At 49.4% G+C, this 22,451-nt stretch overlaps 1 protein-coding gene across 4 annotated transcripts in view; it reads right to left on the bottom strand.

The window, feature by feature from the left end:
- RUNDC3B (RUN domain containing 3B) overlaps nt 1-22,451 on the bottom strand; it is a 289,933-nt gene that overhangs the window by 174,319 nt on the left and 93,163 nt on the right. For 3 of the 4 annotated variants that reach the window (XM_066585392.1, XM_066585394.1, XM_066585396.1), the window contains exon 2: nt 8,772-8,887. In XM_066585392.1, the coding sequence (XP_066441489.1) occupies nt 8,772-8,887 (116 nt within the window). Of the gene's footprint in view, nt 1-5,998; nt 6,127-8,771; nt 8,888-22,451 lie in introns of those variants that run through there. The other variant, XM_066585393.1, reaches the window with a different exon arrangement.

Raw genomic sequence — 22,451 nt, 5'->3', positions numbered from 1 at the left:
TGATTATTAACCCTTTTGTTTAAATTTGGTACTCAAAGGGGGGGGGGGGGGTTCAAGTTACTGGTGGCATGCAGTGTATATATAAGAGAAAACACACTAAACTCACCTCCCACTGCTGCTGGCCGCGCTCCTGTCTTCCGTTTACAAGTGCTGCAGCAGTCACGGGGTTTATTTACCCACATGACCATAGCAGACAATGGAAGACTTAACAGGGACATTACTGATGACATCCCGTAAACCTATCAGGGGCTTCTACATTAGAAGCCCACTTGACAGGTTTACGAACGTCACCAATCAGATGCCAATACAGCTTGGGGCTCAAAACTATATACAATAAATAACTTATTGTTCAATAAATTTACAATAAATAACTTAGAAACCTTTTTAACCCTTTGATGATGCGGTCATTTTTTTCCATTTTCGGTTTCTCCTTCTCACTTAAAAAAAATGTATAACTTCTTTGTTTTTGCAGTGAAGCAGCCGTCTGAGGGCTCGTTGTTTTTTGGAAGAACGAGTTGTGTTTTTCAATGTACTATTTAGGCCGCCTGCACACGAGCGGAAATCCCGTCGTGGGATTTCCCGCGGGATTTCCGCCGCTGAAAGTTTGCATAGGAGTGCATTACAATACGCACTCCTATGCAGACGGCCGCGGTTTGGCCACGCGAAATCTCGCGCGGCAAACAAACCGCGGCGTGTCCTAATTTTCTGCGGGGCACGCACTCACCCGGCCGCCGGCTCCAGTCTGCGCATGCGCCGGCTGCACGGCAGCCGGCACATGAAAGAGCCGGGGCCGCCAGGCGCGGGTGAGTACGCGCTCGTCCCTGCAGGCGCTCGGGTCGGATCGCGCGGCGAGAATTCTCGCTGCCGGATCCGACCCGCTCGTCTGCAGGCGGCCTTACAAATATAAAGTTTGCACAGTGGCAAAAAATGAATGATAACTTTAATCTACGGTCGGTACGATTACGGCAATAAAGCATTTATGGTTATTTGTTGGAATATTGTGAAAAAATTAAACATTGATAAAAAGATTAAAACGTTTTCATTTGTAGGGCGATGCGGCCGTGTTGGGACGGTTTTTGCAATCCAGTCTGTGGTTTCTATTGGCACATACAACTTTTAGATTACTTTATATTGGACTTTTTCTTGAAGCACAAGTCTGGTGTTGTGTTTTTATTTTCAGATGGTGTTCACTGTGTGGGATGAATGCATTATTTTAACAGATCAGACACAGCAATACCTTTCTGCATTTTATTTTGTTTTGATTTTCTGTATTTTACATATGGGAAAAGGTGGAATTAATTAAGCTTGTAATATTTATTATTATTATTTTTGGTAATTATTATTAAAAAAAAATTACCTTTTTTAGTCCTCTAAAGAGACTTTAACTCACTTATATAATATATTGCAATATCTCAATACTGCGGTATATTGTATTTCTGCAAGCATTCTATTAAATCCATGGCAGCCCTGAGAGCCTTTACATGGGACACCCAAAAGGGGTGGATTTCTGGGTATTAAATTGACTGTCAGAATTGACAGCAGCATTTAAAGGCTTAACAGCCACAATCAGAGTTACCTCCACAGCCTGCTCCATACACACCCCGTGCATGTCCACATTACATGTAGGTGGATGCTGCCAAGGTGTTAAACTCAATGGTAAGGCAGTATGCAGTGAGCTCCCTCTAGTGGTGGATACAGGTACCCAGGATGTTATATTTATAATCTATGTCTGTGCATGGGATGTGGAGCTCTGTGTCATCAGCCCTGAGCTCAGACCCCTAAGAAATTAATCCACACACGATTTTGGAACAGAACAACGCAATGTTAAATGATGGAGATTTACTTCAAGGACCTCATCTATTTCTGGTTTTACCTCTCTGCATTCTGTCAACCATAACAGTTTATTATTTTAACAGCCCTCATTCTTTGCAGGATGAGTTGCAGATATTTTTACACATCGGCTTGCAGGACATAATAGTTAAATTTTAATATATATGAATTTTTAAATTGCTAGAATGCAGGAAAAGCCAATCTGACGCGGTTTTGTTTTCACGGTTTACGATGAAAGTAGAATGTTATCTGAAGGATTTGAAATGCAATACTACACACAGACTATTCACACTACTATAATATATAGGCCGCCTGCAGACAGCCGGGTCGGATCCGGCTGCGAGAATTCTCGCAGCCGGACCCGACCCGAGCGTCTGCAGAGAGCAGCGCATCACTCACCTGTTCCCGCGGCCCCGGCTCTTTCATGTGCCGGTTGCCGGGCAGCCAGCGCATGCGCAGACCGGAGCCGGCGGCCTGGGAGTGACGTTTCTGTGCGGGGCTCGCAGAAATAGAGCATGTCGCGATTCGTTTTTCGCGCGAGATTTCGCACGGCCAAATCGCGGCCGTCTGCCTAGGATTGCATTTGCTAACGCAATCCTATGGCAGCTTCCACGGGAGGAAATACAGCGGGAAATCTCGCCACCAAATTTACGCCTGTCTGCAGGCGGCCATAGGTGTCTCGGGTCATTCTTTTTGGAGTATGCACAAGGGTCATCGAGATTAAATTTTTCATCTTGCGGTTTAAGATTTTTTTAAATTTTTACTTCTCAGTCATTGGGGGGGGGGGTAATAGGCTGAACTGGATGCACATATGTCTTTTTTTGGCCTTACATACCATGTAACTATGTTCCTTTGAGGGCATTTATATGTGTACCGTTGTGCAGAGCAGGGCTTTTTTTTGCTGGTTAAAGTGGTTGTTCAGTTGTAAACTATCCTTAGGAAATAGTAGATTGGCAGGGGTCTGCTGCCCAGGACCTCTGCCGATCAGCTGTTCGCCTGGGCAGTGTGCTCATGCACCGATCTAATTTATGCAGGAAGCAGACAGCTCCATTCCCACTGCAGTGGCTAGGCTTGGTATTACAGTTAATGTTTCTATTCTCTTCAGTGGGACCTAAGTCTGTAATACCAAGCTGGGCCACTCCAGTGGGAATGGAGCTGTCTGCTTCCTGCAGAAATTAGCTCAGTGCTTGTGCACACTGGTCTGGTGAACAGCAGATTGGTGGGGTTCCTGATTCCTGATTTATCACAAACTTGTACATTCTCCTGGAATGTCTGGAAGGCTCCAGAAAAAAAGAGGAGATGTAGCTGTACAGTGTTAGATAGAGCTTCGACTATGGTGGAAGACCTCAACACTGAAGACACTGGGCTAGATCAAACACATATATCTCAGACGACTCAGGTGCTCAAACACAAACTTTATTTTCTTTGCCAACAATGTCTGTGCAGTCCAAAGGTCTAGCGGCAGGTGAAGTTAGGTCAGGCACCCAGCAGAACGGTCAATGTAGCTGAGATAGAAAGGACCTTCTGATCAGCAGCAGCCAGTATAGTTTTTAGCAGCACTCTCCTCAAAGCCCATCGGGTGTTTCCTCAGCATTACGCTCCATGAAGATAGCGGGACACGTCTTAACCCGTTTTTTCCTTGCTACTGTTTCACCCCTAGGCCACCTTCACACATGGCAGAAATGGTACAGAATTTTCACTGCTGGAATCGGTGAAAATTCCTCAGCTTTAGGCCGCATCCACAAGAGCGACAACGATATTGCTGCAGGAAAATCACAGCGATATCGCATCTGTATTCTGTACAACTTTATAGCACCATGCGTGAGGATTTTCGGGTGGGCGGAGGAGGGGATTGAAATATAAGCCCTACCCCGAAAATATGTTCTAGCTGCTGTTATCTCCGGTGCACGTCTCCTCTTCACCTCCGGCACTTGTCTTTAGCTTTTTGGCAGCCCTTCCTGGTTTGAAAGATCAAAATCCCCGCCTTCTGGAAGGGCTGGCTGTGATTAGTTTATGAGCGCCATGACTCAGCCAATCAGAGCCGGCGCTCAATGAACCAATCACAACCATTCATGCATTGAATGGCTGTGATTGGTTCATCGAGCGCTGGATATTGCGTATGTATTTGCTGCAGGTTTTGTGCTGTGTGTAGTCTTTCAATGGATGTAGCTAAGCGGTTAGCACTGTTGCCTTGCAGTACAATTCAATCTAACCAAGGACAAGATCTGCATGAAGTTTGTATGTTCTCTCTATGTTTGTGCTTCTTCTTCTCCTCCTACGATATAGGAAGGAGGGGAGGAGGAAGAAATAATAAGAAGCATGGTGGTTCAGTGGTTAGCAGTGTTGTCTGATAGCACCGGTGTCCTAAATCTGACCATCTGTATGAGATGTGTATGTTCTATTTGTGTTCCTTCTTCTTCTCTTTCCCCAGAGAAGAAAGTCGGTTTAGTGGTTGGCACTGCCGTCCTGGGCTCAAATCTGACCAAGGACAACATCTGAATGAAATTTTACAAACTCCATGCAATTTTACAAACCCCAGCACCCCAACAGTACTAACCACTAAGCCACATCCACTGAAGGACCACCACCACCCTCTTAGACAGCGTTCAATACTAGTTTTAGGGCTTTTCATGAATTTGCAGTTTGGTTGAACTAATTAGGACCAAGCTGCACTTTTTGACAAAATTTAGCAAATTTCCAGGAGCCTGTTCACAAGTACATTTGTTCGTATGTCTGAACAAATGCTTGTATGGAGGGGATCGCGTGTGGATGCCGCTCCATACAACATTCCAACAAGCCACGTCGCTCATTGGGACTGTTAACACTTTAAATGCCGCTGTCAGAATAGACAGCGGTATTTAAAGCGTTAACAGTTCCCACGAGCGGCGCAGCTTGTTGGAACTGCTGCCGCTGGGTGTCCGCTGTAGGAAACAGCTGGCACCCGATGTTCAGGGGTCCCGTACTGTGTTCTGCGATAAGATCACAGGACGCTATGCCGTTGTTAGGAAGCCTTCTGAAAGGCCGCAGGGCTGCCTATGCAGAGTGCCTATCAAGCGCACGGCTTAATAGGCGCCCTGATGAATAGGCAGCCCTGGGGCCTTTTAGAAGGTTCACGGCTGCCTTGCAACCGCACAGCGTCCTGCGATCTGACCGGACAGGCTTTTATCAGGCTTGATAGAAGCCTGTCCGGTCCCTGCACAGAATGACGTCATGCGGTAGCATCATACTGTGCAGGACAGAATGTTCACATCTTGCGAAGTTCGTAACTCAAACATTCGCAAGTCGGGACTATCTGTAGTGAATAGATACAAGAAAAAAGGTTGCACATACATTTTTTTGGTCGCTACTAGAGATGAGCGAACGTGCCCGGCCACGCCCCTTTTTCGCCCGAATACCGCGATTTCCGAGTACTTCCGTACTCGGGCAAAAAAATTCGGGGGGCGCCGTGGCGGCACGGGGGGTAGTAGTGGGGAGTGGGGGGGGGAAGGGAGAGAGAGGGCTCCCCCCTGTTCCCCGCTGCTCCCCCCCGCACCGCCGCGCCTCTCCCCGCCCCCCGGCGCCCCCCGAATCTTTACGCGCGAGTACTGCAGTACTCGAAAATGGCGGTACTCGGGTGCGTAAGTACTCGTAACGAGTACGTTCGCTCATCTCTAGTCGCTACCTATTTCTTGGATTTCCCTTTAATAACTGAGTCAGACTATACAGTCCGCTTGCTATGATTACACTTCTTACAGCATGCCCCTAGCAGCCAGTTTATCTCAGATCACTCAGGTCAATTCAAAGCATTGTACAGATGGCAAAAGAAAAGGTGTCGAGGACGTCCTCAAAACACCGCACATTCGTATGTAGGGAAAACAGGCGAAGCGATGCAGATCAATCACATCCGAGGTAAGAAGTCATCACAACCTTCCCCACCGTATTTATCATCCAAAGCATTGTAACATAGGGGGAAACGTTCTGCACCTCCATCGCTTCTTACCTTCTTTTTAAACTTCGTTTAATTGAAAGATAAACAACGTGCCGAACCGTTAATGTTACAGAGTCATACATGAGTAGTGGGGAACAAAAACCTCATGACATCACAGGACAATTACAGTGTAATAAGGGGGGGGAAACAAAAAGCATATAGAAAGAACAGGTCATGGTAAAAGCCAAGTCATCGGAGTACCTGCATGCAGAGCACTTTGGACAGTCAGCAGAGAATGAGGTTCAGGTCCCCAACTCCATCTCCAGCATCCGCTAATCACCGGAATCTCTCTCGCAGCGTTGATATTGTTGAGGAAAGCAATCATGGAGGAAAAAGAGTGAGCGAAGAATCGCACCATTGACCCAATACTTTATCGAATTTATCTGGGCACTTGCGTGCCTTGTAGACCAGGTTATTGAAAGGTATGGTTGTGTTAGTGAGTTTTCTCCACATCGCCAGGGAAGGGCCCCTCAGGTCCATTTACCGCTGCACAATAACCTTCCTAGCCAGGGACAGGACCTCTCGGAGAAAAACTCTGTCATGGTGCTGTGAATGTGCTTCATCAAGGATACCAAAGAGACAGATTTCGGGGTTGGCAGGAACTGGGATATTAAGACCCTCAGAAAGAAAGCTTGTGACCTCACCCCAGTATAACCGGATTGACGGACAGTCCCAGATCATATGCCAAAAATCGGCATCGGTACATGAGCATCAGATACAATGTGAAGATGGGTTCCTGCCCATTCTCTGCAGTCTCGCCAGGGTGAGGTAACACTGATGCACTATAAACGAATCATTCTGTTATTTACTGAAGGGGAGACAAATAAAGGAGATTCTAGTAAATCTTGGAATGGGTCTTCTGTCAACTTTGGAATCAGGGAACTCCATTTGGATAGGGCAGGGGGTATCGCCCAAGTGGCCTTCGAGGTTATTAAATGAAAATATATTGTAAATATAAGTCCCTGGGGCCCCAGTAACCGCATAATTCCTATTAAGGGGCAGTGGGATATATTACTACTCACAGGTGATAACTGTATCTGTAGCGCATGCCGAACCTGGAGATACCTATAGAAGTGAGATCAAGGTATTTGATATTGATTTTGCAGATGCTTAAAGGACAACAAGAGTCCTTGGAGCATCAAGGACACTAGAGTTATATAGATCACCCAGGCACAGGATACCCTACCACTTCCATACCGCCAGGTCGGCCAATAGCAGCAGCTCCTGCAGTCCAGGGTTCCCCGACAGTGGAATATCCACAATTATATCAGAAAACCCACCAGCCTCCTTAGCTTGGCGCCAGACCTGTGTTGCCAGTCTGTGAATGGGTAGCATCTTCCTTGTCACAATAGCAGGGGATTCCAACACTGGCCAGAGATTAGGGATATTTAGCACATGTGCGAAATGGGCTTCAGAATTAGGCAATGGGTTGTCTCTCAACCAGCATTTCAAATGGATCAATTGGCTCGCTATATAATACAGAAATAGATTAGGAAGTGCCGACCCGGCAGCTTTTTTGGGCCTCTGGAGAGTGGTGATTTTAATTTTCGGGCGGGAGCTCCCCCATATAGAGGAGGACAGGAGAGAGTTCATGGTCCGGAAAAATTTTTTCCAAGTGCTAATAAGCTACTGGATTGATTGCCTAATGCATAAAATCGTTGTTTTGCAAAAAAAAAAAATACTCTATAGGCTTTCTCTTGCAGGAAAATTAAATATTGTCTTCCCTGCCCCAACCACTGCTTCCGATTCTCGTCGGATGGATACAAAACATAAGCCGCCTCTAGTCGCACATACTGGGATGCCATCTCTCGCTTGTGTTGAGAAGAGTCCCTTTTAATATATGAAATAGAGGATTTTAGGGCACCCTGTAAAAAGGCCTTCGGTGTCTCCAATAGCACTACCGGGTCGGCATCTGGTTGGTTTAACTCCAGAAAGCTAGTAAGTTGATCAGGGATCCTATCATTAGAGCCGAGCAGGCCTAACCAGAATGGGTGCACAGGCCAACTATGTATATGGGCCTACGCATCCGGTGTAGTAACTTCAGCACGCAGGGGAGAGTGATCCTATACGCCCCTAGTGAGATATTCAACTTGAGTTATGGCTGTACATAGTCTGGCATTCCCTAGGAAGTAATCTATCCGGGAGAGGGCGTTCCTACCGGCTGAGTAACATGAATGCTCTTGTGCTGATGGTCGTCGAACTCTCCAAATATCTTCCCAACCAACCTCCTGCACAAATAGGGCCAGGGGGGAGCTTGGGCCAATGAAGCACCAAACCTATCGAGCTGGGAATCCAGCACCATATTTAGGTCACCCATACATAGTACAGATTTGGGCCACCTGTGCAAATTGGGCCACCTGGTGGAGAACTGCATTGTTGGCCGGCGGAGGGAGGTACACTCCTATGAGTACATAGGGAAGAGATTCTATTCATGCCTGTATAAACACGAATCTGCCCTCCGGATCTCTAACATTATGTCCTGGTTCCCACCTAAGTCGCTTATGGATCAGAATTGATACCCCTCTGGAATAGGATGTGTGGGTAGAGTGTAGAGACCACTGGACCCACGCCTTCTCCAAAAGCCCAGTCTTGTCTCAGGTCAAGTGCGTCTCCTGGAGACATACAATGTGTGGGTTATGGCTCCTAATATATGAAAAGATCATGGACCCCTTACCAGAGGTCCCCATCCCCTGCATGTTCCAGGAGAGTATAGCAATATTAGCATTATTAGCCATTGACACAAAAATTGCTAAACATAGATAGGAGGATTCCCAATTTTAGGGTGGTTAGGCTCTGCATGCAGAACTCCGTCAAACTCCGGTCATGGCTTATAATACCACTAAACGATATACTGCAAAAACATATCCATATAATTACATATGGAATTATTGTAGCTTAAGTGGAACAAACATAGTAACCATCAACAAAACGTGAACTTGCGTGTAATAACGGGGAAGACTGTGCCGCTTCTTACCTTTGAGACGATGGCTTAAGATCTGTTCCAGAATAGAGGCAAAGTTTAAAAATTCCGGTGCAGAATCATCAATGGTCTCAAAGCAGGAGCGGTCAATCAGTGTCTTTACGGAAAACCTGCAGGAAAGAGCAGAGAATCCAGTGAGAAAGCTTCTATAATGCTGGAGCATTACTATGTATATCATTCATTATGATGTATATACAGAGTTATTAGTAGAGATGAGCGAGCACCGAAATGCTTGGGTGCTCGTTACTCGGGACGAAAATTTTGCGATGCTCGAGGGTTCGTTCCGAATAACGAACCCCATTGAAGTCAATGGGCGACCCGAGCATTTTTGTATATCGCCGATGCTCGCTAAGGTTTCCATTTGTGAAAATCTGGGCAATTCAAGAAAGTGATGGGAACGACACAGAAACGGATAGGGCAGACGAGGGGCTACATGTTGGGCTGCATCTCAAGTTCCCAGGTCCCACTATTAAGCCACAATAGAGGCAAGAGTGCCCCCCCCCCAACAATTTTTACTTCTGAAAAGCCCTCATTAGCAATGCATACCTTAGCTAAGCACCACACTACCTCCAACAAAGCACAATCACTGCCTGCATGACACTCCACTGCCACTTCTCCTGGGTTACATGCTGCCCAACCCCCCCCCCCCCCCCCCCCGCACGACCCAGTGTCCACAGCGCACACCAAAGTGTCCCTGCGCAGCCTTCAGCTGCCCTCATGCCACACGCTGGCCTCATAGCCACACCACCCTCATGTCTATTTATAAGTGCGTCTGCCGTGAGGAGGAACCGCAGGCACACACTGCAGAATGTTGGCACGGCTAGGCAGCAACCCTCTTTAAAAGGGGCAGGGCGATAGCCCACAATGCTCTACAGAAGCAATGAGAAATCCAATCCTGTGCCACCGCCATCAGGAGCTGCACACGTGGGCATAGCAATGGGGAACCTATGTGCCACACACTATTCATTCTGTCAAGGTGTCTGCGTGCCCCAGTCAGACCGCATTTTTTTTTAATAAATAGTCACAGGCAGGTACAACTCTGCAATAGGAATTCCGTGTGCACCCACAGCATGGGTGGCTCCCTGGAACCCACCGGCTGTACATAAATGTATCCCATTGCAGTGCCCATCACAGCTGAGGTAACGTCCGATTAAATGCAGGTGGGCTTCGGCCCACACTGCATGCCCCAGTCAGACTGGGGTTCTTTAGAAGTGGACACATGCAGTTACAACTCCGTGTGGACCGACAGCATGGGTGGGTCCCAGGAAGCCACCGGCGGTACATAAATATATCCCATTGCAGTGCCCAGCACAGCTGATGTAATGTCATGTTAAATGCAGGTGGGCTTCGGCCCACACTGCATGCCCCAGTCTGACCGGGGTTTTTAAAACATAGACACTGGCAGGTACAAATCCCTAATGTGAAGTCTCTGTGGACACACAGCATGGGTGGCTCCCTGGAACCCACCGGCGGTACATAAATATATCCCATTGCAGTGCCCAGCACAGCTGAGGTAATGTCATGTTTAATGCAGGTGGGCTTCGGCCCACACTGCATGCCCAAGTCAGACTGGGGTTCTTTAGAAGTGGACACATGCAGTTACAACTCCGTGTGGACCGACAGCATGGGTGGGTGCCAGGAAGCCACCGGTGGTACATAAATATATCCCATTGCATTGCCCTGCACAGCTGAGGTAACGTCAGATAAAATACAGGTGGGCTTCGGCCCACACTGCATGCCCCAGTCAGACCGGGGTTTTTAATACATAGACACAGGCAGGTACAACTCCCTAATGTGAGGTCCGTGTGGACCGACAGCATGGGTGGCTCCCTGGAACCCACTGGCGGTACAAAAATATATCCCATTGCAGTGCCCAGCACAGCTGAGGTAATGTCATGTTTAATGCAGGTGGGCTTCGGCCCACACTGCATGCCCAAGTCAGACTGGGGTTCTTTAGAAGTGGACACATGCAGTTACAACTCCGTGTGGACCGACAGCATGGGTGGGTGCCAGGAAGCCACCGGTGGTACATAAATATATCCCATTGCATTGCCCTGCACAGCTGAGGTAACGTCAGATAAAATACAGGTGGGCTTCGGCCCACACTGCATGCCCCAGTCAGACCGGGGTTTTTAATACATAGACACAGGCAGGTACAACTCCCTAATGTGAGGTCCGTGTGGACCGACAGCATGGGTGGCTCCCTGGAACCCACTGGCGGTACAAAAATATATCCCATTGCAGTGCCCTGGACAGCAGAGCTAACGTCTAATTAAATACAGGTGGGCTTCGGCCCAAACTGCATGCCCCAGTCAGGCTTGAGTTTTTTATAAGTATACACAGGCACGTACATCTCCCTAATGGGAAGTCCATGTGGACCGACAGCATGGGTGGGTCCCAGGAAGCCACCGGCGGTACATAAATATATCCCATTGCATTGCCCTGCACAGCTGAGGTAACATCAGCTTTAATGCAGGTGGGCAAAAAATTAATTGGATTACACTGTAGGCGAGGGCCCAAAACAATTGGTGTACCAACAGTACTAATGTACCTCAGAAAAATTGCCCATGCCCAACCAAGAGGGCAGGTGAAACCCATTAATCGCTTTGGTTAATGTGGCTTAATTTGTAACTAGGCCTGGAGGCAGCCCAGTTAAAATAAAAATTGGTTCAGGTGCAAGTTTCAACGCTTTAATGAGCATTGAAACGTATAAAAATTGTTTACAAAAATTATATGACTGAGCCTTGTGGGCCTAAGAAAAATTGCCCGTTCGGCGTGATTACGTGAGGTTTCAGGAGAAGGAGCAGGAGGATGAATAGAATACACTGATTGATGAAGCTAAAAGGTCCCCGTTTTGGATGGTGATAGAGAACAATGCTTCCATCCGCGGGTGCAGCCTACGTATTGTTTAGGTATCGCTGCTGTCCGCTGGTGGAGAAGAGAAGTCTGGGGAAATCCAGGCTTTGTTCATCTTGATGAGTGTTAGCCTGTCAGCACTGTCGGTTGACAGGCGGGTACGCTTATCCGTGATAATTCCCCCAGCCGCACTAAACACCCTCTCTGACAAAACGCTAGCCACAGGACAAGCAAGCACCTCCAGGGCATACAGTGCGAGTTCAGGCCACGTGTCCAGCTTCGACACCCAGTAGTTGTAGGGGGCAGAGGCGTCACGGAGGACGGTCGTGCGATCGGCTACGTACTCCCTCACCATCCTTTTACAGTGCTCCCGCCGACTCAGCCTTGACTGGGGAGCCGTGACACAGTCTTGCTGGGGAGCCAGAAAGCTGTCAAAGGCCTTAGAGAGTGTTCCCCTGCCTGTGCTGTACATGCTGCCTGATCTCCGCGCCTCCCCTGCTACCTGGCCCTCGGAACTGCGCCTTCGGCCACTAGCGATGTCGGATGGGAATTTTACCATCAGTTTGTCCGCCAGGGTCCTGTGGTATAGCATCACTCTCGAACCCCTTTCCCCTTCGGGTATAAGAGTGGAAAGGTTCTCCTTATACCGTGGGTCGAGCAGTGTGTACACCCAGTAATCCGTAGTGGCCAGAATGCGTGTAACGCGAGGGTCACGAGAAAGGCATCCTAACATGAAGTCAGCCATGTGTGCCAGGGTACCTGTACGCAACACATGGCTGTCCTCACTAGGAAGATCACTTTCAGGATCCTCCTCCTCCTCAGGCCATACACGCTGAAAGGATGACAGGCCAGCAGCATGTGTACCCTCACCAGTGGGCCAAGCTGTGTCTTCCCCCTCCTCCTCATCTTCCTCCTCCTCCTCCTCCTCCTCACCGCGTTGTGATTTAGACAGGAGGGTGCTCTGACTATCCAGCGACATACTGTCTTCCCCCGCCTCCGTTTCCGAGCGCAAAGCGTCTGCCTTTATGCTTTGCAGGGAACTTCTCAAGAGGCATAGCAGAGGAATGGTGACGCTAATGATTGCAGCATCGCCGCTCACCATCTGGGTAGACTCCTCAAAGTTTCCAAGGACCTGGCAGATGTCTGCCAACCAGGCCCACTCTTCTGTAAAGAATTGAGGAGGCTGACTCCCACTGCGCCGCCCATGTAGGAGTTGGTATTCCACTATAGCTCTGGCCAACATGTGGAGCGTAGAGTTCCACTGTGTGGGCACGTCGCACAGCAATCAGTGCATTGGCAGATTAAACCGATGTTGCAGGGTGCGCAGGGTGGCAGCGTCCGTGTGGGACTTGCGCAAATGTGCGCAGAGCCGGCGCACCTTTCCGAGCAGGTCTGAGAAGCATGGGTAGCTTTTCAGAAAGCGCTGAACCACCAAATTAAAGAAGTGGGCCAGGCATGGCACGTGCGTGAGGCTGCCGAGCTGCAGAGCCGCCACCAGGTTACGGCCGTTGTCACACACGATCATGCCTGGTTGGAGGCTCAGCGGCGCAAGCCAGTGGTCGGTCTGCTCTGTCAGACCCTGCAGCAGTTCGTGGGCCGTGTGCTTCTTCTCTCCTAAGCTGAGTAGTTTCAGCATGGCCTGCTGACGCTTGCCCACCGCTGCGCTGCCACACCGGGCGACACCGACTGCTGCCGACGTGCTGCTGCTGACACATCTTGATCGCGAGACAGAGGTTGCGTAGGAGGAGGAGGAGGAGGAGGAGGAGGGTGGTTTAGTGGAGGAAGCATTCACCCCCGCAGATACCACCACTGAGCTGGGGCCCGCAATTCTGGGGGTGGGTAGGACGTGAGCGGTCCCAGGCTCTGACTCTGTCCCAGCCTCCACTAAATTCACCCAATGTGCCGTCAGGGAGATATAGTGGCCCTGCCCGCCTGTGCTTGTCCATGTGTCCGTTGTTAAGTGGACCTTGGCAGTAACCGCGTTGGTTAGGGCGCGTACAATGTTGCAGGAGACGTGGGTGGTCGTGCAGGGCTGGGACGGCACATCAGGAAAAGTAGTGGCGACTGGGAACTGAGTAGCACGGGGCCGCCGCCGCCATCATACCTTTGAAAGCCTCCGTTTCCACAACCCTATACGGCAGCATCTCAAGGCTGATAAATTTCGCTATGTGCACGTTTAGCGCTTGAGCGTGCGGGTGCGTGGCGGTGTACTTGCGCTAGCGACGGCTGGACGGTGCGCTGAGAGACATTGGTGGATGGGGCCGAGGACAGCGGAGGTGAGGGTTTGGGTGCAGGCCAGGAGACGGTAGTGCCTCTGTCCTGAGAGTGGGGTTGGATCTCAGTGGCAGGTTGGGGCACAGGGGGAGAGGCAGCGGTGCAAACCGGAGGTTGCACACCACTGTTCGTCGGTCGTCTGCACTCTCAGTGAAAAACTGCCAGACCTTTGAGCACCTCGGCCTCTGTAGGATGGCATGGCGTGAGGGGGCGCTTTGGGAAACAGTTGGTGGATTATTCGGTCTGGCCCTGCCTCTACCCCTGGCCACCGCACTGCCTCTTCCAACCTGCCCTGCTGCTGCACTTGCCTCCCCCTCTGAAGACCTGTCCTCAGTAGGCGTAGCAAACCAGGTGGGGTCAGTCACCTCATCGTCCTGCTGCTCTTCCTCCGAATCCTCTGTGCGCTCCTCCCTCGGACTTACTCCAATTACTACTACCTGAGTTAAAGACAACTGTGTCTCATCGTCATCGTCCTCCTCACCCACTGAAAGCTCTTGAGACAGTTGCAGGAAGTCCCCAGCCTCATCCCCCGGACCCCGGGAACTTTCCAAAGGTTGGGCATCAGTCACGACAAACTCCTCCAGTGGGAGAGGGTTCGGAACCATTGCTGCCCATCCTGGGCAGGGGCCCGAGAACAGTTCCTGGGAGTCTGCCAGCTCCTCAGAATGTGTCATTGTAATGGAGTGAGGAGGCTGGGAGGAAGGAGGAGCAGCAGCTAGAGGATTAAGAGTTGCAGCAGTGGACGGCGCAGAACTCTGGGTGGTCGATAGATTGCTGGATGCACTTTCTGCCATCCACGACAGGACCTGCTCACACTGCTCATTTTCTAATAAAGGTCTACCGCGTGGACCCATTAATTGTGAGATGAATGTGGGGACGCCAGAAACGTGCCTCTCTCCTAATCCCGCAGCAGTCGGCTGCGATACACCTGGATCAGGAGCTCAGCCTGTGCCCACACCCTGACTTGGGCCTCCGCGTCCACGTCCACGTCTTCTAGGCCTACCCCTACCCCTCAGCATGGTGTATTACCAGTAGTGCAGAAACAGAACGCTGTAATTAAATGTGCCACTTATTGGCCTGTGGTTGGAGGCTGACTTCGCTTGCGGAACGCACAGTAGAGCCAGGAAAGAATTTTGTGCAAGCCTGCTGTAACACTTAGCTAGCTGCGTATTAATTAGGACTACTACCCCCAGCACAGACGCAGTACACTGAGGACGGTCACAGCAGCCCAAATAGAAAGTTTTTTCCCAAATTTTTTTGGAAAAGCCCACTGCCTATATAGACAGTATACGTCTTTCACCTTTTTCACTGTCCCTGCCTCAGCACTACTGGCCCTATACTATGTAAAATTACTGCAGACTGTTTCCCTCTGGACAGGATGTGTTACGGCACTCTGCCCCCCAGAGCGCCAGGTGGGGTGCCCTGATCTTCCCGCACCCCACTGTCCCTGCCTACTTGCCTCGGCCCTGGCTAACCCCAGGCGGACAACTGGACGGCGGTCCCTGCGCTGGCTAGGGACCTGGCGACTACCTGGATGGAACTACTAACAGGGGACAGAGTGCCGACAGAAGAGGCAGGTGGAACAAACCAACAAAACTTACAAGCAGAGTAAGGCTGGAGATGGAGCTCACAGGTAAACAGACAGGATACTGACGAGCAACTAGCACAGACTGGAACAGACCTGACTAGAGGCTAGCAGAACCAATAACTGGCAGTGGGCTCAGGTCACTGCCAGCCTTTTAACTAAAAGCCTCCGCCCAGGGGCGGAGAGTGGGAGGAGCCGACTTCGGAGCGCCGCGCGCCGGCCGCGGGAACCAGCGCCGCCCTGCATGGTAACATTACCCCCCCTCTGACGGGGGACCTCCGGGCCCCCGGAAACTCGACCAGGCTTATCCGGAAAACGACGGTGGAACCGCCGTACCAACACGGGAGCGTGAACATCACGTGCGGCCACCCAGGAGTGATCCTCTGGTCGAAACCCCTTCCAGGCCACCAAATATTGTAGGGTTCCTCGACACCGACGAGAATCCAGTATCTCCTGGACCTCGTATTCAACTTCATCCCGGACCAGGGTGGGCGGAGGGGGACCGGAGGTGGGCATCACCGAAGGGACAAAAGGTTTCAATAGCGACTTATGGAATACCCTGTGAACCCTCCATGTGGGTGGCAGCCCCAGCTCGTAGGCGAGAGGGTTCACCACACGTGTGATGGCAAACGGTCCTACGTAACGTGGCGCCAGCTTCAAGGACGGAACCCGCAATTTGAGATTTTTAGAAGACAGGTATACCTTCTGTCCCACCCTGTAAGGTTCAGACACAGACAGACTCTTCCCACTACGCAACTGCATACGGGCCCCCGCTGCCTCCAAGTTCCTCTGTACCTCCTTCCATACCCCCTGAAGCGTATCTGTGGCGACATCCGCTGCAGGACAGTCCGACGGGGTAGGGACTGCTGTAAGGAATCGAGGATGCTGACCGTATACACAAAAAAATGGAGACACCCCAGTGGAAGAACAAAGGCGGTTGTTTAGTGCAAACTCTGCCAAGGGCAGGAACTCTGCCCACTGATGAGCCTTTTCGCTAGCAAACAACCGTAAATATTGCACTAAATCTTGGTTCTTCCGCTCAGTCTGACCATTAGTCTGCGGGTGGAACGCTGAAGAGAAGGAAAGCGACGTTCCCAGGTTTCTGCAGAAGGCACGCCAAAACTGCGACACAAACTGAACCCCGCGATCAGATACAATATTTTGGGGGACCCCATGTAGGCGAATTATTTCCTTTACAAAAATCGTGGCGAATTCTTTTGCCGAGGGTAGCTTTTTTAACGCCACAAAATGTGCCATCTTTGAGAACCGGTCGACCACCACTAAGATAGTGGTGCACTTCTGGGATTCTGGAAGGTCGGTGATGAAATCTACTGATAGGTGCGACCATGGGCTGGAAGGAACCGGTAGCGGTCTCAGAGGACCCTCCGGCGGCCGCCGCCGACTCTTATTGCGAGCACAGACCGAGCAACCCCTCACAAAGTTGCGGATCTCCTGAGACATGCCTGGCCACCAGAAGTGTCTGGAACAAAGCTCCAGGGTCCCCTGGAACCCTGGATGCCCGGCGAGAACCGACGAGTGAGACTCATCCATGACTCTAGGGCGTAGGGTCTCAGGCACAAACCATCTGCCCTCCGGGACCCCCGAAGGAGCGTCCTGCTGGGCATTCTGTAGTTGGGGGACGAAGTTAGACTCTACAGCTCCCACCACCACGCCAGGTGCCAAAATATTCTCGGGGGACATAGTCTCACTTTCCGGCACCCCGAAACTCCGTGATAGGGCGTCCGCTTTGACGTTCTTCTCTCCTGGGATATATGTCACGACGAAATTAAACCTGGCGAAGAACAACGCCCACCTGGCTTGACGAGCTGTGAGTCTTTTGGCATTGGTGAGATATACCAAATTCTTGTGATCAGTATACACGGTAATAGGGTGTCTAGCACCCTCAAGATGGTGTCGCCACTCTTCTAGAGCCCATTTGATAGCCAATAATTCACGGTTACCCACGTCGTAGTTGCGTTCTGATGAACTAAACTTCCACGAAAAGAACGCACATGGGCTATACCCAGACCTCCCACTGACTTCCTGCGACAATACTGCTCCTGTCCCCACTTCAGACGCGTCTACCTCAATAAAAAAGGGTAGTTGTGCGTCCGGCTGTATTAGCACCGGGGCAGTTATTATGTTACGGCACTCTGCCCCCCAGAGCGCCAGGTGGGGTGCCCTGATCTTCCCGCACCCCACTGTCCCTGCCTACTTGCCTCGGCCCTGGCTAACCCCAGGCGGACAACTGGACGGCGGTCCCTGCGCTGGCTAGGGACCTGGCGACTACCTGGATGGAACTACTAACAGGGGACAGAGTGCCGACAGAAGAGGCAGGTGGAACAAACCAACAAAACTTACAAGCAGAGTAAGGCTGGAGATGGAGCTCACAGGTAAACAGACAGGATACTGACGAGCAACTAGCACAGACTGGAACAGACCTGACTAGAGGCTAGCAGAACCAATAACTGGCAGTGGGCTCAGGTCACTGCCAGCCTTTTAACTAAAAGCCTCCGCCCAGGGGCGGAGAGTGGGAGGAGCCGACTTCGGAGCGCCGCGCGCCGGCCGCGGGAGCCAGCGCCGCCCTGCATGGTAACAGGATGACAGCGGTGATGTAACGGGCAACGCAGAGCCAGGAAAGAATTTTGCGCAAGCCTGCTGTAACACTTAGCTGGCTGCGTATTAATTAGGACTACTACCCCCAGCAGAGACGCAGTACACTCAGGACAGTCACAGGCAGCCCAATTAGAATGTTTTTTCCCAAATTTTTTGGGAAAAGCCCCCTGCCTATATAGACAGTATACGTCTTTCACCTTTTTCACTGTCCCTGCCTCAGCACTACTGGCCCTATACTATGTAAAATTACTGCAGACTGAGGACGCAATGCTCTGCACGGCCGATATACAAAAAAAAAAAAAGTGCAACACTGCAAAAAGCAGCCTCAACAGTACTGCACACGGTCAGATGTGGCCCTAAGAAGGACCGTTGGGGTTCTTGAAGCCTAAAATCACTCCTAACACTCTCCCTATAGCAGCTCCGGCACCAGCAGCACTTTCCCTGAACTATGTCATAATGCATCTGTGGCGAACCGTGGGAGGGGCCGATTTATATACTCGGGTGACACCTTATCTTGCCAGCCACTCACTGCAGGGGGGTTGTATAGGCTTTGAACGTCGCAGGGGGAAGTTGTAATGCCTTCCCTGTCTTTCTATTGGCCAGAAAAGCGCGCTAACGTCTCAGAGATGAAAGTGAAAGTAACTCGAACATCGCGTGGTACTCGCCTCTAGTAACGAGCATCTCGAACACGCTAATACTCGAACGACTATCAAGCTCGGACGAGTACGCTCGCTCATCTCTAGTTATTACAAATAATTTTCCTGATGTGAAACCCTCATAACTCCTGTTTAATGACACTCAGATACAGAAATGATGATATGAATGGAAACAGAAACTCAAACATTTTCAATTAGCAAAGCTATCCTTGTTGCACATAGCAGCCAATCACAGCGCAGTTTTCAGAAATCCAAGATCAAAGCGAGCAGAGAATTGGACGTCCCGCAGCCAACTGTGTAGAAGATTCTGTGCAGAAGTTTACGAGGTTATCCCTACCGATTGCTTTTGCTATCATCCCTGAAAGTGTATGGCAAGAACTTGACTACAGGCTTTATGTAGCTCATTAGTAGCAAAATTGATATAAAGAACAAAAACAACCATATAAATTGTATGGTAATGAATGCAAGAAGTCTGATCGGTAAATTGGGTGAGCTTGAAGCGAGAATGACTGATGAAAATTACGATATAGTTGGAATAACGGAAACATGGCTTGATGATAAGTGAATTTACAGGGTTACAATCTCTTCAGAAGAGACTGTGGTGAACAAAAAGGGGGAGGGGGATGTCTGTATGTGAAATCCTACTTAAAGGGGTTGTCTTGCGGCGAAAGCGTTTTTTTTTTTTTTTTAAATGGACCCCTGCATTATGCCCTGTGAAAAAGAAAGCATGTGTTAGTTTTTAACAAGCACATTGCACTTACCTGCATCAGCGTTCTGCAGCTTCTTCATTTCTTCTTTTAACCCCTTGAGTGGCACGCCCGGAAAAGTTCCGTGACGAGCTCCACTGCTCATAGCAACATAGCCCGGAAGATTTCCGGGCTATGTATCACTATAGGAGCTGCAGAGCACAATGCCACAAGCTGTGACATTGTGCTCTGCCTGCACAGACCCACAGAGAACAAAGCAAGGGCTTTGAAAAACCAGCAGAAGATATTGCCGACATGTCGGCAATGTCCTGCTTTGTTTACAGGTTGCCATAGAGACCATCGGCTGATGGTCTCTGTGGCAGGGAGAGCTGGTTGTTAGCTGTCAGAGGACAGCTAGGTACCAGCTCTTACAGCAGAGATCAGAGAAAACCTCCGATCTCTGCTGTGTTAACCCTTTACATGCTGCAGTCTATGTGACTGCAGCATGTAAAGGGCTGTCACTGCAGCATGTAAAGGGCTGTCACCATCGGACCCCTGGAATGTGATCAGGGGTCCTGATGGGTCCCTGTGGAAGTCCCCTAAAGGGACAAAAAAAAATAAAACATTTTTAAAAAATTATAAAAAAAAAAAGTAAAAAAATTATTAAAAAAATAAAAAAAACACTTGTCTCCCTTTACTTTGTAAAAAATCAAAAATACAATCACACATGTGGTATCCATGTGCGTCGTAATGACCCAGAGAAGGAAGTTAATACATTATTTAACCCCTTAATGACATGGCCCCTTTTTTCTTTTTTCCCCATTTCTTTTTTTCCTCCCCCCTGTTTAAAAAATCACAACTTGCCCCGCAAAAAACAAGCCCTCCTATGGCCATGTCAATGGAAAAATGAAAAAGTTATGGCTCTTGAGACGCAACTGCAAAACTAGTTGAAATTCAATGATTAGACCATTTTTAAAAACCTGCCCTGGTGGGCACGACAGGGTGGTAGGAAACCTGCCACTCAAGGGGTTAAAGATGGCGCCGCTGGTCTTCTCCCACGGTGCACCGCGGGTCTTCCCATGGTGCACCGTGGAGTTTCTTCTTCTGTCTTCCGCGTTCCACTGCCGATACAGCCACCTCATTGGCTGATCGGCACCACGTGACGGAGGCGGAGCTACGATGACAACGCGGTGACCAGCTCTCACCAGGCAGAAGACCGCACAGCGCAAGCACGTCTAAAAAAGCAAGAAGCCAGCGAAATTAGACGGAGCCATGGCGACGGGGACGCCAGCAACGGAGCAGGTCAGTGAATAACTTCTGTATGGCTCATATTTAATGCACGATGTATATTACAAAGTGCATTAATATGGCCATACAGAAGTGTATAACCCCACTTGCTTTCACGAGACAACCCCTTTAATGCCAAAGCTAAGAAAAGATATAGGTGCAGGAGATGAACAGGTAGAATCTCTGTGGGTAGAAATACAGGGAGAAAAAAAATAACAAAATCCTGATAGGGGTTTTCTATAGGCCACCAAAAGCAACAGAAGAAACTGAAATCTTATTATTAAAGGGGTTGTCCTGCGCCGAAACGGGTTTTTTTTTTTTTTAACCCCCCCCCCCCCGTTCGGCGCGAGACAACCCCGATGCAGGGGTTAAAAAAACAAACCGGAGAGTGCTTACCTGAATCCCGGCGGTCCGGCGTCTTCATACTCACCTGCTGAAGATGGCCGCCGGGGTCTGCTCCCTCCGTGGACCGCAGCTCTTCTGTGCGGTCCATTGCCGATTCCAGCCTCCTGATTGGCTGGAATCGGCACGTGACGGGGCGGAGCTACACGGAGCCGGCATTCTGCACGAGCGGCTGCATTGAAGAGAGCAGAAGACCCGGACTGCGCAAGCGCGGCTAATTTGGCCATCGGAGGCCGAAAATTAGTCGGCACCATGGAGACGAGGACGCCAGCAACGGAGCAGGTAAGTATAAAACTTTTGATAACTTCTGTATGGCTCATAATTAATGCACAATGTACATTACAAAGTGCATTAATATGGCCATACAGAAGTGTATAGACCCACTTGCTGCCGCGGGACAACCCCTTTAAGGCAGATAGAAGAGGTGTCAAACCGCATAAGGTAATTATTATGGGGGACTTTAATTATCCAAATATAATACTGTATGGGAAAACGAAACCTACAAATCTCACAAGAGTGATATGTTCTTGATAACAATTAAAGATAACTACCTTACCCAACTTGTGCAGGAGCCAACTAGAGGGAGGGCCACTCTGGACTTAGTACTAACTAACAAACCGGACTGAATAATGTGGGTGCAGGTTGAGGGACACTTGGGAAATAGTGACCACAATATAATCAATTTCCAGCTGTCATTCAATAAGAAGCCTTATCAGGGAGCGACAAAAGAACTTAATTTATAGCTGATAGTTATAAACTTACGGACTATAACTATCGCCAGCATTAATTGGGACATCGTCCTCAACAATAATAGTACAGGCGACAAATGGGAGAAGTTTAAAAACATGTTAATTACCTCATGTGAGCAATTTATACCCTTTAAAAACAAGAACTACAAGTAGAAGGAAACCAATGTGGCTCGACAAGATTGTAAGGGGGGCAATAAACAAAAAAAAAATATAGCGTTCAAACTACTAAAGCAAGAAGGTAGCGAAGAAGCACTAAAATCATACAGGGAAAAAAACAAAATATGTAAAAAAAAAACATAAAAATTGTTAAGGAGGAGCCAAAAAGACTAATCGCCAAAGAGAGCAAAAACAACCTGAAACTATTCTTTAATTATATTAACAGTAAAGGGATTTGCACTGAGAGCGCTGGCCCTTTAACAAATAATGCAGGAGAAATCATAGAAGACGATTGGAGGAAGGCAAATCTATTAAATAGTTTATTTTCAAGTGTATTCACGAACGAAAAAGAAATGGCACATGACATGCAGGGGAATAAAATAAACCCCCCTAAATATTGCATACCT

This window comes from Eleutherodactylus coqui, chromosome 12 (assembly GCF_035609145.1).
Source record: "Eleutherodactylus coqui strain aEleCoq1 chromosome 12, aEleCoq1.hap1, whole genome shotgun sequence".
Lineage (NCBI taxonomy): Eukaryota > Metazoa > Chordata > Amphibia > Anura > Eleutherodactylidae > Eleutherodactylus > Eleutherodactylus coqui.
The sequence above is the reverse complement of the archived record's forward strand: the minus strand, read 5'-3'. Positions and strand labels throughout refer to the sequence as shown.